Here is a 16,797-nt window from a genome sequence, read left to right on the forward strand (position 1 = left end):
ATGAAATAGCTCCTAGGAAGTATATTTGGAATTCTCTGTTGCAAATTTTGGGTGTCTTGTATTTTATAACTGATCTGTGAACACTCAGTTATTTACTCATTATGTCTTTTGTACCTCATGATATCTCATGTTAAGTTGCTGTAGAGGGCAAAATTTGGAAATGCATATTTGCATTACAGTCATAGTATCCCTCAGCCAGTATGGTTAATTGTAATGTAGAAATACAGTACATTTTTTTCCATGCCTTCTTATAAACAGGGATATCTTGTTGTTTTGTAGGTCGCAAAAATCTTATGCAGCAAGATTCTGCATCTTTCTTGATTATTAAAGTGCCTGGACATAAAGGTCTTCACCAATGAGTGAAAAAAGCATCCCAGTTTTGTGGTTATGACATACGTACAGAATTAGGGTTTTCTTTAATGTTCTGGAGCAGTGAATGTAGTGTGGGTTTTAGTCTGAAAGGTAAACCAGCTATTCAGCATGCTGCGTCCATTTTGCTGATAAGGTGCAGCATCTTGGATCGATCCCATAAAGCCTTCACAGCTCTGAAGAAACACTCTGGTGGGAACAGAATCTTTAAAATAGCTCCCTGAGGGCGAGTGCTATAGATAGCTTATTAGTGGGTGTCCTTTAGTAAGTCCATGCCTGGCTCAAACGCAGTTCACTCTCCTTCTGAGGTGTCATGGCTGAACAGTCCCTTTTGCTTGAGACTAGACTGGAGGAACAACAGCATGTGGTCAGTTTCTGGATGGCCTCCCCCCCTCGAAGAGCAGCCTCTAGGTCTGGCCAAGGGACTTTTTAAGTACTATAGGGCCACATTAGTTAAAATACTAAATGGTCTGAGTTCGTAATTGCCAGGTGTTTTGGTTTGGTTTGGTTTGGTTTTGGTAAAGAAATCTTGCTGGAGTTTGTGACTCTGGTCAGAGCAGTGGCACCTACTCATTTCCATTTTTTTCCTCAGTCAGAATCTCCCAGCTACAGTAGTGTGGGATGCTGGGAGTTGGCTAGAACAATAACTTTACCAAGCCTAGGTCTCTGGCTGTGGAGCCAGAGGTTGGGAGTTCCGATTCCCCACTGTGCCTCCTTGACAGAGGCTGGATTTGAGTATCTCATAGGGTCCCTTCCAGCTCTGCAATTCCAAGATTATTGTAAGATTATTATTATTATTGCAAGCTCTGGATGGTGCATGTTTCTGAGAAGCAGAACTGAGTGGAATGAAGTTCTGAGGATATAAGTACATATAAGAATGACAGTGTGTAGTCAAAAGAAAACAGTAACAGCCAGTAGCTTGATAAGAGCTTTTAATACTTTCAGCACAAGGGCAAACTAACAGTTGGAATACAGCGTAAAGTAAGAGGCAGAAACGGAAACCCTGCTGAGAGACCTGAGGAGATGCATTGTTCACTGATCTGCTAATCAAAGGCGCGATGCCAAGGACTGGTGACTCTTTGTCTCAATCTTTCTATAGAGAAGTTTTTATCCATTTGTTCTTGATCTTAGAAGTATCCCAAGCATAAAGTGGATTTGCTACATACAGTCTTGAAGAACATATGGTATTGCACAGATGAGACTTTTTTGGATGTAGAAAAGGCATTGAAAACTAGCCAGAGTCTTGAAATGATCAAGGAGAAGAAGTAAGATGTAGAAGCTATTTACACCAGGAACTGATGACTTCTCTGGATTGGCCCTCCCAGAAGCCACTAGGGATGCACCTTCCTGCTGCCGCCCCCAACCTGGCAATGCTGCCAGATTCTTGCTTATTTTGGGAGGGGAAACATGTTACACAGGTATCACTCACCTTGCTTCCCAACAGAATTGTCTTCCCGGCAGCTGCTAGGATTGCCAGGAAATAAGGCCTGCATACTCCTAACACAACGTTTCCTAGCCGAATTGCTGGAATTTGAGTGATGAGGGCATCTTTGGCAATTGGAGAGGGGAAATCTGAGGATACAGGAAGTACCCAAGGACCACAGGCTGCCATCCCATGACCTACACCAATGTCCTTGTTTTGACTGTTGTAGGTTGTGCTCCTTGTTCAGAGGCATTGACTGCTCTGGGAGACAGAGCTTGCTGTTTTTCTTGTTGCTTCATAGTTCTTTTTTTATAATCCTTCTTCTTTTGACTCTCTTGATTCTGTGTTTTACATGCTGAAATCCTGTGACTTAGCATACTAATGTATTCGTGAAGGCTTTCACGGCCGGGATCTAATGGTTGTTGTGGGTTTTTCGGGCTCTTTGGCCGTGTTCTGAAGGTTGTTCTTCCTCCATGACATCTAAGAACGGGAGTTGGCCCTCTATTTCTTTTTCCATGGTGAATTGTATATTTGGGTGGATGCTGTTGAGATGGTTGAGAAATTCTTCCAATTTTTCTTCACTGTGGGTCCAAATTACAAAGGTATCATCCACATATCGGAACCAGACTGTGGGTGCGAGGGGTGCCGAAGCCAGGGCAGGTTTTTCAAAATGCTCCATGTAGAAGTTTGCTATAACTGGGCTGATGGGGTTGCCCATGGCCACTCCATCTGTCTCTTCATAGAATTCATTATCCCACTGGAAATAGATGGTTGTTAGGCAGTGTTGGAAGAGGGCTTTGATGTCTTCCGGAAATATCTGCTGGATGAGTGTCAGGGTGTCCTTTATTGTTACCTTAGTGAACAGGGATACTATGTCAAAGCTGATCAGGAAGAACAACCTTCAGAACACCGCCAAAGAGCCTGAAAACCGACAACAACCATTAGCATACTAAGTTTTGACTAGAGTAAGCCCATTGAATCAGTGGAGCTTTACATGAAATTAACACATGGAATTCCCACTGATTCAGTGGGCCTACTCTAGTTGCATCTTAACTACAAAAAGCAACAGGATTTTAACCAGTGATATACAGACTCAAAGTGTGTTTAGACTACCAATCCTACATTTCACATGAGAGGATTTTCAAAAGTGTTTTCTGGTTTAGCCTTAGGACCTTCTCTTTAACCGGAAATATTTCATTTCCCATAAAGCACGCAGGCGTTCTTGAGTCTTCCTGAAGAAGCTTATTTGATCGCAGTGATTTTTCATGGAATTATGGGTTTATTGCTTCCCTAAACTGTGTATGTATAACCAGCATTTTCTTGCTCTGTGTTTTCTTAGTTAATTAGTAAATAAGATTTCACTCATGTGTCTCCTTAGATACGTGTTTTACTTTACAGCGTTCTCCTTTTTTGGTCTTTTTTTCTAGGCTGTAGCACAACAAATGTTCCAAACTAGTTTAAGAAGCTGAATAATGCATGAGAGATGTTTGCGTGAATGCTTGATTTCTTGTCTTTTATTGAGTACCAGAGGCTAACATGAAGGATGCTGTAATCTTTTATGATTTCTTGATGGTGGTTCCAAGAGATAAGCGTGCATTCAAGATCTCAGCACAAAGAGGGTTCTTAAGTACTGATCTCTTGGATCTTTTTCATTGGCTAACGTGAAAGGAGACGTGTACTAGAAGGACAAAGTTGGTTTGTGTTTAACATACTGTACTTATATTAATGCTAATGATATAAACTTACAAGAACCGTGGTTCCAGAAAAGTGTAACACTGAGTTGTTAACTTTTATCCACTCGCTGACTGAAATCCTGTTGCAAAAAATGTAACTTTTGTAGGGGAATTGCTTTAGGAGCTCTCCTTAACATAATCTGTTGTATGCTGAGTAGCACTACTCACTGTGTAACAGATAGCACCCATGGAGATTGTTTAACTTATGGTAGTTCTCCTCAAAAAGTTAAGCATTTTGAATAACAGTGCAATAGAATTTCAGCCAGTACATTTGTAAAAGAATTATCATTCAGATTTTCCTGTACAACTTCTAGAATATGCACAACATACATATATATGTGTTCCTTTATTGGGAGAAAGAGGATGATAGGCAGGCAGACAGGCAGCATGGTTTTGTACATTTTAGCTTGAATGGGAGATATTTATTAATTATCAGTGACTGTGGCCAACATACCGGCTCTGTTTATTATGCACAACATTTAATGTATTTCTCTATTTGTTACTTGTTAGTTATGTTTACATTTCTCTTCCAGTTAGTTGAGGACCTCATACATGGCTCATCTCCTCACTTACCTTCACAAGAGTTCTGTGGCTAATAAAGAGTGACTGACTGGCCCAAGGTCATCCAGTGGCTCAGCACAGGGATATGAACCCATTTCACTGAGTCCTACATTACACCGTACAATACACCGTATAATACTGTACACCTTATATTACACAATACAATACTGTATTGATGGGATTCAACCATAGTTTAGTATACAATGGTGCCTCGCATTACAACGTTAATTCATTCCAGCAAAATCGCTGTAGAACGAAAACGTCGTAAAGCGAAATTAAAAAACCCATAGAAACGCATTAAAACCTATTTAATGTGTTCCGATGGGCTGGAAACTCACCGTCCAGCGAAGATCCTCCATAGGGCCATTTTTTCTGCCTGTGCAGTGAGGAATCCGTCCCAGAAAACAGGGGGCCCATTTTGTTTACCCTGTGGCCATTTTGAAACCGCCAATCAGCTGGAGGAAAATCATCCTTTCGTGAAGAATTGGTTCCCGAAGCAGGGAACCGATCATCACGAAGCAAAATTCCCCCATAGTAAACATCATAAAGCGATCACAAAAAGTTAATCGTAATGCAATTTCATCGTTAAACAGAGCGATCGTAAAGCGAGGCACCACTGTATAGGTGAATCAGTGTTTAGCCATTTGTGTGCCCAATGTCTGGGTCCCTCACACCAGAAAAATCCTCCACTTTGTTCAAGAAAGTTGACATACGATATACATGCACTGTTTTTCCTTGCAGAATCACATTTAGAGCAGCTTGCTGGGAACATGACTCTGCTGGGACATGCAATGTTTCTCACACCATGTTTCCTGACAATTGCTGTGGCCTGTTTCCAGTAGTGGCAGAAATAGTGCAAAGGTGCAACCCCCTCAGGGGGTTATGAGATGGGGGTTATTTCAGCCCCTCTCCCACCCCACTCCAGGAAACTACCCATCTGTGATTTGACACTACAGGAACAAGACTGAAGCTTGCCTTGTATAATTATGCTTTTATCTAACCATAGTTCATCCTAACAAAAATGTGTGGTTAATATCAATTACAGTTTAGCTAGCTATAGTCTGAATGTGAATTTTCTGTCCCATAGAAAACACTTCTATTTGCTGTGTTTTGATCCTGCCCTCCCTCTGAGGCGCTCAAGGTGATGTACATGGCTCTCTTCCTCACTTTAGCTTCGTAATTTTGAGGTAGGTCCTTTTGAGTATATGGCTGGCGAAGGGTTATCCAGTGAGTTTCTTGAGGAAGTTCAAATGTTTAAATAGCTAATCATTTAACTAAGGAACTTCTGGGAAGATAGCATTACTTTGAGTAGTAGCTCCCTAGAGATAGGATCAAGAGGACATCAGTTACATTTCTAATAGCTGATGGTTATTTTAAATGTCTTGATGGCTGTCATTATAACGCAGTATCGGGTTGATGAAAAGGGTTCTCTGGTTCATTCTTACAGATGCGCACAACCCGAAAAGTGTCTGTATGGCCTGTGGGGTTGGTGGGCGGACGACGCTATGAGCGCCCAGTTGTGGAAAAGGGCAAGGTTGTTGGCTGGTACACTGGTTGGCGGGCAGGCAGGCCTTTCGCCATTGATATGGCAGGTGAGTAGCTACAGAATGGCATCTACTCTTGTATTTCTGTAAATGCATGTTTGACATTGCATGACCTGCTTGTGTTTGCTGTAAACAAGTCCGCTCCAAATATTTGCATGTAGAATATACACAGGCGTGGAACAGTTCAGTCCTGTTTCTTGTTCTGAAGCATGAAAAAGGATTGACAGAACATTCATTTAAAACTTTGAGCATATGGATAGATGGGTACCTAAATATTGTAAAATATAATTTTCTAGTCCTTAAGATATAAATATGTTGTTAGGGAGGTTGTGTCACAATAAGGTGCATTTTAAAACAAAATTATTATGGCTGCATTTGACAAATTGGAACATTCTTAAAATAAAATTTGATGGCTGAAATCTTGTTGTGCAGCTTCACATGCGCCATGAGAATTTTGTCATTAGCAGTGGCATAACACTGCTGATTAAAGGCTTCCTTTGGCACTTGTGCAGTGCGCACAATTCGTAAACAATGTAATAAATGCATGTGCATGTTGAAATCACCAAGAATTTACGGCCACTCCCATTCCCACTGTGGATGTAGAGCTGTGCCACAGGATTTGGGCCAATATGTTTTATGAAGCCACCTTCAGTCTTTTCTGGGAGAAAGGTGACAAATAAATGTGCAAGTATACTCCCATCTTGTAACATAACAATGTGGACAATACTTTATTAGGACTAACCAGCATGCCCCTCAAAATAAAGTAAGGTTTTCAGTTCTCAGAACTGTTACAAGGATTCTGTGTTCTCCACCCCACTTCAGAGTGAGGGTTCTCTGCCCCAGGACCACGTTTTTGGGAAGCCCTGGGTGCAAGTTAGCTGTCACCACCCCAGATTTCCAAAACAAAGGACTGGAGACCCTTGTCTAAATCAGGGGTCTCAAACTCAATTGACCTGGGGGGCGCTGGAGGTAGAGTCTGGGTGAGGCTGGGCCGCATCAGATTTTCCGCCAAGCGGAGCAAGAGCCTGAGGAAGCCGCCCAGGAGTTTCCTTAGACCTGTTGGGGCTCTGAGGAGGAGGAGGAGTGGTGTGTGAGCCCTCGTCGCCAGCCATGACCCCCTCCAGCTCCTTCTTCACTACCACCACCACCACCAGCAGCAGGACGAAGAAGCAGAGAAGGGAGGGAGCGCCGGCGACCACCTAGCCGGGGGGGGGAAGGGCATGACATAATTTTGTTTAAAACACTCAACAGAATCACCTTGCCAAAGGAGAAAAGCCCCCATCGGTACCTGCGAAACAGAACGGGGCGGGTCCCCCCACAGATGCGCTCGTGCGCACTCACACAAACACATACACACACGGAGGTCCAGCAACCTTCCTCTGAAGGCCCCCTCAAAAAAAGGCGCACTCAGCAGCAGCAGCTACCACCATTATGACAGGGGAGCAAACTTTGCGAGGCGAGCCCAGGCAGCCTCCAGAGCCAAGGCGGTTGAAGCAGGACGAAGAGGAGGAGGAGGAGGAAGCACCACTGGGTGCTGAGGCGGCCGCTGTCTGGGCTGGTGCTGGGAGTGCCAAGAGAGAAAGAGCGGGAGAGCCGCTTCCCTGGAAGAGGCGGCGGCAGCAGCTGCTGTTGGTGGCACTGTTGGAGGTGCTCTTCTTCAAGGACGGGCTGGGAGCGAGCTCCGTTCTCAGGCATTGCTTGACGGCGGCTTGGGCATTTGGGGAAAAGGGCTGGCAGTGCGCCTTGCTCGCCGGCTCTACCCCAAGACAGCGCCTCTTGCACCCTCCATCCAGAACTGCAGCCTGCCAGCCGGCAGACAGGTGGGCTGGCTGGCAGGCTGCAGTTCTGGATGGAGGGTGCAAGAGGCGCTGTCTTGGGGGGAGAGACAGCGAGTGAGGCGAGGCTTTTTTTGACTCTTGACAGCAGAGGATGTGTGGGCGCTTCAGGGGGCCAGGCAAGGCAGGGGCCACAAACTATCATCCGGTGGGCCGCAAATGGCCCCTGGGCCGCATGTTTGAGACCCCCTGGTCTAAATTATGTACTTTTCAGCAAAGTGACCAAGAGTCTAAGACTAGAATTAGAGCTAATTCTCTTTGTCTGTTAGCCAGCAAGCCAGACTTGCCAGTTTTTTAAAGTTTATTGAAGAAAACATATAAAGAAAATAATAGGAAGAAGGAGATTGTTGCCAATTGAAAAGAATCACATCAAGGTTACAAAACTGAGAATGCAGATAACCCAAAGGAGTTACATTACAAGTTATTCTTATATTACAAGTTATTCTTAAAGAAATACTGTAATCTACCAGTTTGCCTAAACCTGGACTTTTCCCTTTCAGTTCATGCTTTCCAGCTTCTAGGGCAAAGACAAAGGAAAAACCCATCTCTAAGCCTTAAATAGAATGCCTATCACTAATGTAAATTGCCTCTGAATGCAGCAGGGAGTCGGTATGGCTGTAACCAAAAGGTAGATCTCTCAGATGTGCCCCAAGGATGTAGAGGCTATCTGGGCAGGAATCTCAATGACTTCCAAAGTCCTTTGAAAAACAGGATGGCCTTTCATGCTAGATGGTGGGGGCGGGTGTGTGTGGGAAATCTCACATCTGCAGTAGCAGCGTCCCAGATTTGTTCTGGCCAGTTACCGTACTTCAGAGTAATGATCATACATTTAATTAATCCAGCTAATATTTAAAATTCAGTATCTTCACAACTCTTCTGATTGTGGGATGGAAAAAGCAAAAGCCTAGAAGAGTAGAAAACCCCAAAACCTAAATCAGATATTATGGCTATGGTATCTGAAACTAAAATGATAGTTACCAAGAGGTAAGATACCATGCGGAGCACATTTCCTTGGCAGAGTAATTGTCAAATCATGCATTTATGGGGATACTTTTCTAATTGCTGAGCCTGACATGCAGAGCAAATACACACATGCAGGCAATATTTTTACATGTGCAGGTATCCTCTGCTTAATGCACTGTTAATGTTCTCTGTGTTGCTTATATTTTCCATATTGTGTTAAAATACCACTACCGATGTTTGGTATAGGGCTAGTAGAGGCAGTAACTTATGTTTCCTACGCCTTGTGTTTCTCTAGCTCTGTAGCTGCCAAATCTCAGTTTTAATGGGCTATTGGAGATTAGTTTGATAGTAAAGGCAAGCTGGAAGATGTTGGTCTAGGAGTGCAACTGCAATGCAGTTCTCATGTAATAGAAAACAGCTGTTGGACAAGTTGGTGGGCTGGTATGGTTCCATCGTTGGCATAGGAATGTGGGAATAAATATTCTGGATTTAACCACATCTTGGAAATGTTACTTTTTAATGTAACTCACAGGATTGTCTGCCAACCTGGCCATTGCAGGGAAAAAATTAATTATGTGTGGGATACATAAATAGTATTTGGCTATCAGGTTTCTGCTAATTGTAAAAAGAAAAGACTGTCAAGAAGCCATTCTGAATGTAAGCATGACTTCACAACAAAGGAGCAGGAAGTAGATGTGAACTTGAAGCCTTTTAACCCTACATGTTTCCACTTTAAGGAAGACTGGTTCACATGCTAAACGGAGCTGAGCAAAATTGAATTTAACCGTTTTCTCACTCTGGCCCATAATCTATGTAATCCAGGAGTCTTGGTCTTAATGATAAAGCTGACAAGCAGGATAAGAATGATACTGTAACTTATATGCTATGGTGCCTGATCTTTTGTGAATACAGTGGTGCCTCGTATAACGAGTGCCCCGTTTAACGACAAATCCGCATACTGATGCGGATTTTGCGATCGGAAAAGCAATCGCATACGATGTTGCGATGTTTTCCCCATAGGTACCATTTTCCCCCAAGCTGAGCGGCGGGAGCCTCCCAAGGAGCGCTCCCGCAGCTCAGCTGGGGGAAAATGCCTGCGGTGGCCTCGGAAGGACCCTTCTGAAGGGTCCTTCAGAGGCCACCACCGGGATTCCCCTTCCCCGCGGTCGGCTTCCCCGGCCATGGTCGGACTGTCAGGTGTCCGACCATGCCTGGGGTAGTCGGCCGCGGGTGGGATCCAAGCAGCGGGGAGGAGGTGGAAGGCATGGCCGGGCTCTTCAGCAACTGCCGAGGCTCGGATCCAAGCCTCGGCGGCTGCCGAAGAGCCCATCCATGCCTCTGATCCTCTCCCCACGGCTTAAAGCCTCCCCGCTCCGCCTACCCCGGCTGTTCTCGGACACCTAGAAGTCTGAGAACGGCTGGGGAAAGCGGCGCGGAGAGGCTTCAAGCATCGGGGACAGGGTGGGGGGGATCGGGAAGGCTTGAAGCCTCTCCGCGCCGCTTACCCATGCCGTTCTTGGATTTCCAGAAGTCCGAAAACGGCCTGGGTAAGCGGCGCGGGTAGGCTTCAAGCCTTCCCGATCCCCCCCACCCTGTCCCCGATGCCGGTAGCATACCCCAGCCGTTCATCCCACCCGCCGCCAGTTACCCTTGGGTAACCGGCAGCAGGTGGGATCCAAGCCCGGGATGCCTGAAAGGCATTCCAATCCCACCACCCTCCCCCCGCGGCTTGGATCCGAGCCACGGCGGCTACCCCAGCCATGGCCGGACTCTAGGGAGTCAAGCCATGGGTGAGTTAGCCACCGTGGGTCAGATCCAAGCCGCGGAGGGAGGGAGAAAACCGGATAATCCATTCCTATTGGAACGGATTAACCGGTTTCCAATGCATTCCTATGGGAAATGGTGCTTCACATAACGATGTTTTCACATAACGATTTTTTTTTTGGAACCAATTAACATCGTTATGTGAGGCACCACTGTATACTGCTTTTGGATGTGGATGCTTGCTTTAGCTTTCATGTCATATAAACGATGAACTTTAAACAAAACCTTTAGTGATAACATTCAGACATTATGTGTAGGCCACATGTGGTAGAATTCTTCCCACTCTGCTTTGCTAGCTGCTGAAGAAGCAGGTAGTTGTTTTTGTAGAGGAACACTAGGAATTCTGCAGTAATTTTGCTACCCTTTGCAAGGAATTACCTGTCCATGGGACAGAGGCCATGAACAAACTATACACAGATGGAACACAGAGTGAACAAGTTGGGTGCCTGGATTTATGTTGGGAGATGGAGACATTGGAAAGCATTATAGGGGAAACATTGAAAAGGAAGATATTTGGGCACTCTGTGTATACGTTTATATAGGAAATGAAGAATGCAGTGATCAGTAGCAGGATGGAGTATTTCATGGCCTTTCAGCAAGACCTGGCAAAAGCTGAGTGAATTAAAATTAGTCTTGTACTCATGACTGCTTTTAGAAGAATGTGCAGGCTTAGAAGTTAATGGTAGTATTGGAAACGATTGGCAAAGATTGAAAGTAATAAAACTTTTGTGCATGAGCATGTCTTATCTTTAACTCTCTAGCAAGAGCTGCTGCTCTAATAATTTAATTTACTTTTTAATAATAGCAAAACCACTCTCATTGATTTGAAGGTTAGACGATATTTCTGTTTAAAACGCTTGACTGAATTTCTTCTCTGTACCTTTGTTAATTACTACAGGCAGCTCATCTCATTCATTGCATGAATACCACAATCTGCATTGGGAAACAGGCTCTGTGGGATAGGTCAAGGGTTGCAGAAGGTGCTGGTTCACTGGAAAATAAATCGCTTTATACAAACCTGTAAAAAGTGATGACATACAATAGGTAGATAAGAGTTTGAAATGCCATGCTTAGGGGAAAGTTGACAACCACCGCTAAAGCAGAAAAACTTCAAATATTAATGCCATCAATCTTTTGCTGTACAGTGAGTGACTGTATAGCTCTGTCTAGCTGCGAGTCTACATGCTTGGCCAGCCTTTTGCATAGACCCTGTGTAACTCAAATGACAAATTATTTTTGGTACCCAGCTGTGGGATTTCTGTCTTTCAGCAAATTCTGTTTTTTATTCTGTCTATGTGCATTTAGAGGGAAGCTGCAGTCCCAGAATACCCCTAGGAAAAGGGAATGGTAAAATACCTCTAAGTATTTTGTACCTAAAAATGTTGGAATGGGTCACCATAAGTCTGAAGTGACTTGATGGTGTGCAATTATTATATTTAGATAATTTATATTGCATGATTAATTCTTTTACCTGAGCTGTTTATAAACATGCTACCGTTGAAACACGCTGCTTAATTTAACATTTTGTGTAAACCATCTAAATGTGTAATCCTCACATAATTAAGACAGTTGTGGCCCAGCAATGTATTTTTACACGAAAAGTGGTAAACAATATTTATTTACTTAGCAGCTGAAAGTAAGTTCAGGTAAACATGAAATAGCTGCTGTGAAACCTGGAAAATGCTGGAGAAGCTGTGCTGCCCATTTTCAGGCTTTTTTTAGAGGGGCAGCCCTTGAGCTGCAAGTCAAACTGAAAATTAGTTCTTGGCCTCGCCAAGATCACTCACCTCTGGATTAAAACATACTTGATGGCATAAGCCCGCATTGTATCCTTTGAGGGAGACCTTGCATGGAATAGTGTTCCATAGTGCATTGTTCATGGACAGTTTTGAGACGCACAGTCCTCAGTCCAAATTCTTGAACTGAAAAGGTGATGTGCAATGTTATCTTGACTAGGGTGAGGTACAGTTGCCTAACTCAAACATTAATCCCAGCATTTAAATCCAGAGATGTAATTCTCTGGATATGGCGTTCCATGGGTATTCAGAGGCCAGAAAGTAGATGCAATTCATTGGTCACTGTCAAAGTCAATTAAAAAAATTGCAATGAAAGTCTTTTCCCCATAGTTGTTTAATCATCTCTTTATTTTTAATTGATGTGAACTTAGACAGCAAGCCTCTGACGTGCTGTCCATTTGAGATGTGGCTTAATTTCTAACTGTTGTGCTTTGAATCCTTCTAGAATCAAGGGATCCACAAACTTCATTTTAGTTTATATTGCAGCAACACCTTGGTTAGAAGCCTGTCCTTGTACAAAGAAAGAGCTCATAATTGTTGCAATTTCATTTGCCTGTCTTCCTGTTGCTTTCGTCTGGGACCTGTTTCAAAAATTCATTTTCTGACTTTTCTAGTTCCTCTTTAACTGTTGCTTTGATGTTCACATAATAGTGTGTCTCTTGGAGAGGTATTCATTTTAAAACAATGGTCAACTGAGCATAGGGCATATCATGTTCAAAGCCATGGACATGCCAGGGCTTCATTTCTTGCTGCTTGCTTGGTGCTTTAGCATACAAGTATATGCCGTTGCTGGTCCCAGCTCCTCGCCAACCTAGCAGTTTGAAAGCATGTAAATGCGAGTAGATAAATAGGTACCACCACGGTGGGAAAGGTAATGGTGTTCCATGTCTAGTTGCGCTGGCCACGTGACCACGGAAACTGTCTACGGACAAACGTTGGCTCTATGGCTTGGAGAAGGGGATGAGCACCGCCCTCTAGAGGCGGACACAACTGGACAAATTGTCAAGGGGAACCTTTACTCCTATATGCCTAAGAAGCATCTCTTGTATGGTGCTGGCTTTTTCACAGACTTCTTATCTTGGCTAGAACAAATTACCCAGCAGCCCTGACTGGCTATCTTCTTGTTCTCTGCTGCTGTAAAAAGCAGATGCAGGGGCTGGAGAACTCTGCCCATTTGGCACCACATCATGTCACAGAAATTAAAAGTGCTGCAGATAAAGACATTCTAAAAATCTCAAAAACCCGAACATTGTAGTAGGAGAATCCATGTGACTAATAATGCATGTCATTAAAATAGTTTTTTTTTCTTTTGAAAGAAAGGAAGACATCTAGATTTTGAATCCAGGGTGATTCATTTTGTAGTCCATCTAGTGTCTGTCTTTATTTTTATTCCAGCAGAGCCCTGAGAGAACTATCAGATTTGATAGGAAATGGTAATCACATTATCTCCAGGAGAGCGGTATAATTAGACTTGAATTTAGTTTTCTCTCCTCCAGAGAGCAAAATAATCCAGTTTCAGTGGCATTCTAAACTTAACTGCACCCCCAGTTGTAGCTATACTTGCTTGGAACAAGACCTGCTGTTTCAGATAATATTTTTTTTCTAAACAACCATGCTTGTGGGATGGCTTCAGTTGCTGTAGCATAGCCAGTCATGTTTGCTCATGTAGCTCAAACAGAACTCTGTGCCTGACTTGGTTTTGCACAGGAAATACAGAAAGGTATATGCTGATGTTGCTGTTTGGCTGTCTTGAGAGTCTGTGTAGCATGATCTCTTAAGGAAGACTAATACTGTGCCTTTCCCCTGTCTTCTGGGGTTTGAGTAAGTTGTGGACATAGTTACAGCTACAGTGCCCAGAGACATACCTAAAGCAGCACTTAAATCCATGGCAGCTGCTGAGTTTTTGTGGTGGCGGCACCCAGAACAGCCTGTCATAGGAGTTGCCATGGCAGCCCAGCAAGCACAGCTTGTTAGCATCCCAAATGGTTTGCCCTGTTCCTTCTTATCACTGGTTATCACAGAATTTACCTACTTACCTGATGCTAAATGTAACCCACAGAGAGTGAAGCATAAACCGTATGGAAACAACTTGATCCCCAACCCAACACTGAAAACAAATGGCATCTCAAACTGTTGTGGGAAAAATGGGTTCGAGGAAGAGTCCTCCCACCACACGAAGACTTGTCTATGCACAGAAGGCCGGGAGATCCAGTGGATACTCCCTGGCGGAGAAAGAAAGGAATGGATCTTTGCTGGCACTCTCTTTCATGATACATATAGGCATCCTTCAGTCTCGAGAGACTATGGTAACATGCTCTGAATCGAGGAGTGTCCTCTCCAGAGCATGACGCCCGGGTAAAGTAATATGGAGGATAAGGTGTTACCCAAGCAGCAAATCCCACCTCTCCACGTTGCTGAAATGCTCCAATGGAAAGGCAAGAGCCAATACGACTGGTTCCAGCAACGTCGCAGGAGTTGGCAAAATGACACAAGTTGCCTTTGGGACTCCAGCTCCGGATTTTGCCTCTAGGTTAACTCCTGAAGCCTTTTCCATGAGTTGATACAGCCACAAGGCATGATACGTGATGTCAATCTGGAGGGATTCCTGATCCTTGGGAGCATAATTTCAGGTGGGACCAACAGCTTGTTGGGGAAAGAGAATTGATGTAAAACACCTCCTTTCCTCTTCTTCCAAAATGAGCATGAGTTTGGGGCATTTATTTTTGTTGGTTTCACACTCTTCTTTCTTCAACTTTTCCCACCCACTGGTACCTCTTATCAAAAACCTCATCTTTCCCATGTTCTGAGCTCCATTTCTGTAAGGGAAAGGGGCTTGGTTGCTTCCTCAGTGTAAGAGCTGCAAACCAGCTGCCATCTAGTCAAGTTGAGAAAGTCACCTGGCAGAATTCCACCATTTGACAAGCGGCAATCCTCTAAATCAAAACCACAACCACTGTGTGTGTGAGAGAGGTGAGAGTTTGCACCTGGATAGGGACATTTCCCCCCGTTCTGGAGGAGAGCACTACAGACGATGGCAAGGACCAGCTTCAGACACCGCCAGTTTCCTCCTCACCTGCGGGCTTCCTCTACTGGTGCTTCAACTTACATGAAAATTTACGGGAGATGCAGAAGGAAATCCTGTCCAACCCGAACTTGCCTCATTGGCCATTTCATGGGTTACAGACTCAGCACCCAGATGTGCCCTTTTCATGGCAGCAACACTCTTTCACCTGGGAGGCCAAACGCAGCTTCGCTGTTCATGCTGGATCTGTACAATTCCCCTTCCACTGAGGAAGAGCAGAAGTAGTAGGCAAAGAAGAGGGAGAGATTGGCAGGAGCAGCTGGGACCCGATTTAAGAGCCCCTGCGACCAGGACCCCAAGACCAGGAGCTACTAGCAGTTTATTGACAGGGTTCTGGACAGAGGTATTTTTTAAAAAAAGTTTTTTAGAGAGGGTACAAGCACAATGGCCATGAAGTAGCCACAATGCTGAAGAACCTGACCCCTTTGCAAAAGAAATAAATTGACAGCAATGCTCACACACACTGAAATAATAAGGAATGAAGTGATAAATCATCAGTACAGTTTAAAACAGCCCTTCCAATGAGGGGGAAATAAACTGATTACTGGAGCAAATGATTGATCTTGCTCATGCATTGTGTGAACAGCAAATTATGAAACAATCTAAATAACAGCCAGATTGATATAACTGGGGTTCTTTTGGCTTGTGTGTTATGAGCCCTTAAATGGCTGTTTTTCTTAATGTGAAAGATGATGGAAGCATGGCATCTTGGTTCATAAAACGTGATATATAGTGTCATAGTGTTAGCTTGTATGCTACAAAAACAAGGACAGTCCTAGATACAAGAGATATAGAAAGCTGTTAGACCTAAGTAATCTTTGATGGCAGAACACATTCTCCAAAGAGTGATCTCAGAAGTGCACCTCCAGTCTTACAAAAGAGAGGGTTATCTTGAAATAACAGCAGAGAAGGGCGGGTACAACTGAAGGACCTTGGTTGAGACAGAACACTGGTCACTCGGCCATAGCTGTAACCCGCTGCAACTGTATCTTTGGCCACTATGACAGGAGTATGGCCTCAATATCTTGGCCTCTGTGTTCTGCCTTAGGAGCATCCACATGAAAGAGGTGTGTTTGCCAGATATAGCAGAACAACTCCAACCCCTTTTGCTTTATTAAGACATTCTAATTGTCCTTTCTTAAAACTGCTGCTGAAGGTCATTAAGTACATAATATAAAGTAACTGGGGAATACTAGTGTAAGGATTTTTTGTAATTCAGGAATATACCTGGAAGTAAATACTTTGAGAAAAATTTAGACAGATTCTCCATCTAGTTTATCTAATGCACATCTGTGGCAGCATTTTGAAAACACTCGTAAGAGTTGATGCAAACTGCCCATGGCAGCATTTATCTTAACAACTTGTGCATGGAATGGTGTAAAAAGTGATTGAATGGAAGCATCCGTTTGAATTTGTTTTCTCTTATATGTACCTGTGCATCTCGGTGTGCGCAATGCAAATTAAGAAGTCACTGTAGCCATTTTTGTCTGTTTTGTTGTACAGTACATCATTTTGGGCGTCCAGGCAGGCAGAAAAGCACTAAATATAAAAGTCATATAATCCACAGTATCAGGGAGGAAACTATTCTATATGTGGAAGAGACCTTCTGCTTCGTAACCTGTGGGTCTTATGGGAATTACAGAACAGAACAGTCATGGAGGCAAGAA

General features: G+C 43.8%; 1 protein-coding gene across 1 annotated transcript in view; it reads left to right on the forward strand.

Annotated features, from left to right (window-relative positions):
* Positions 1–16,797, forward strand: part of B3GAT2 (beta-1,3-glucuronyltransferase 2) — a 30,972-nt gene that overhangs the window by 11,280 nt on the left and 2,895 nt on the right. The window contains 1 exon segment of the mRNA XM_020785810.3: positions 5,534–5,678. Coding sequence (XP_020641469.3) covers positions 5,534–5,678 — 145 coding nt within the window.

Source organism: Pogona vitticeps, chromosome 1 (assembly GCF_051106095.1).
Source record: "Pogona vitticeps strain Pit_001003342236 chromosome 1, PviZW2.1, whole genome shotgun sequence".
NCBI classification, from domain to species: domain Eukaryota; kingdom Metazoa; phylum Chordata; class Lepidosauria; order Squamata; family Agamidae; genus Pogona; species Pogona vitticeps.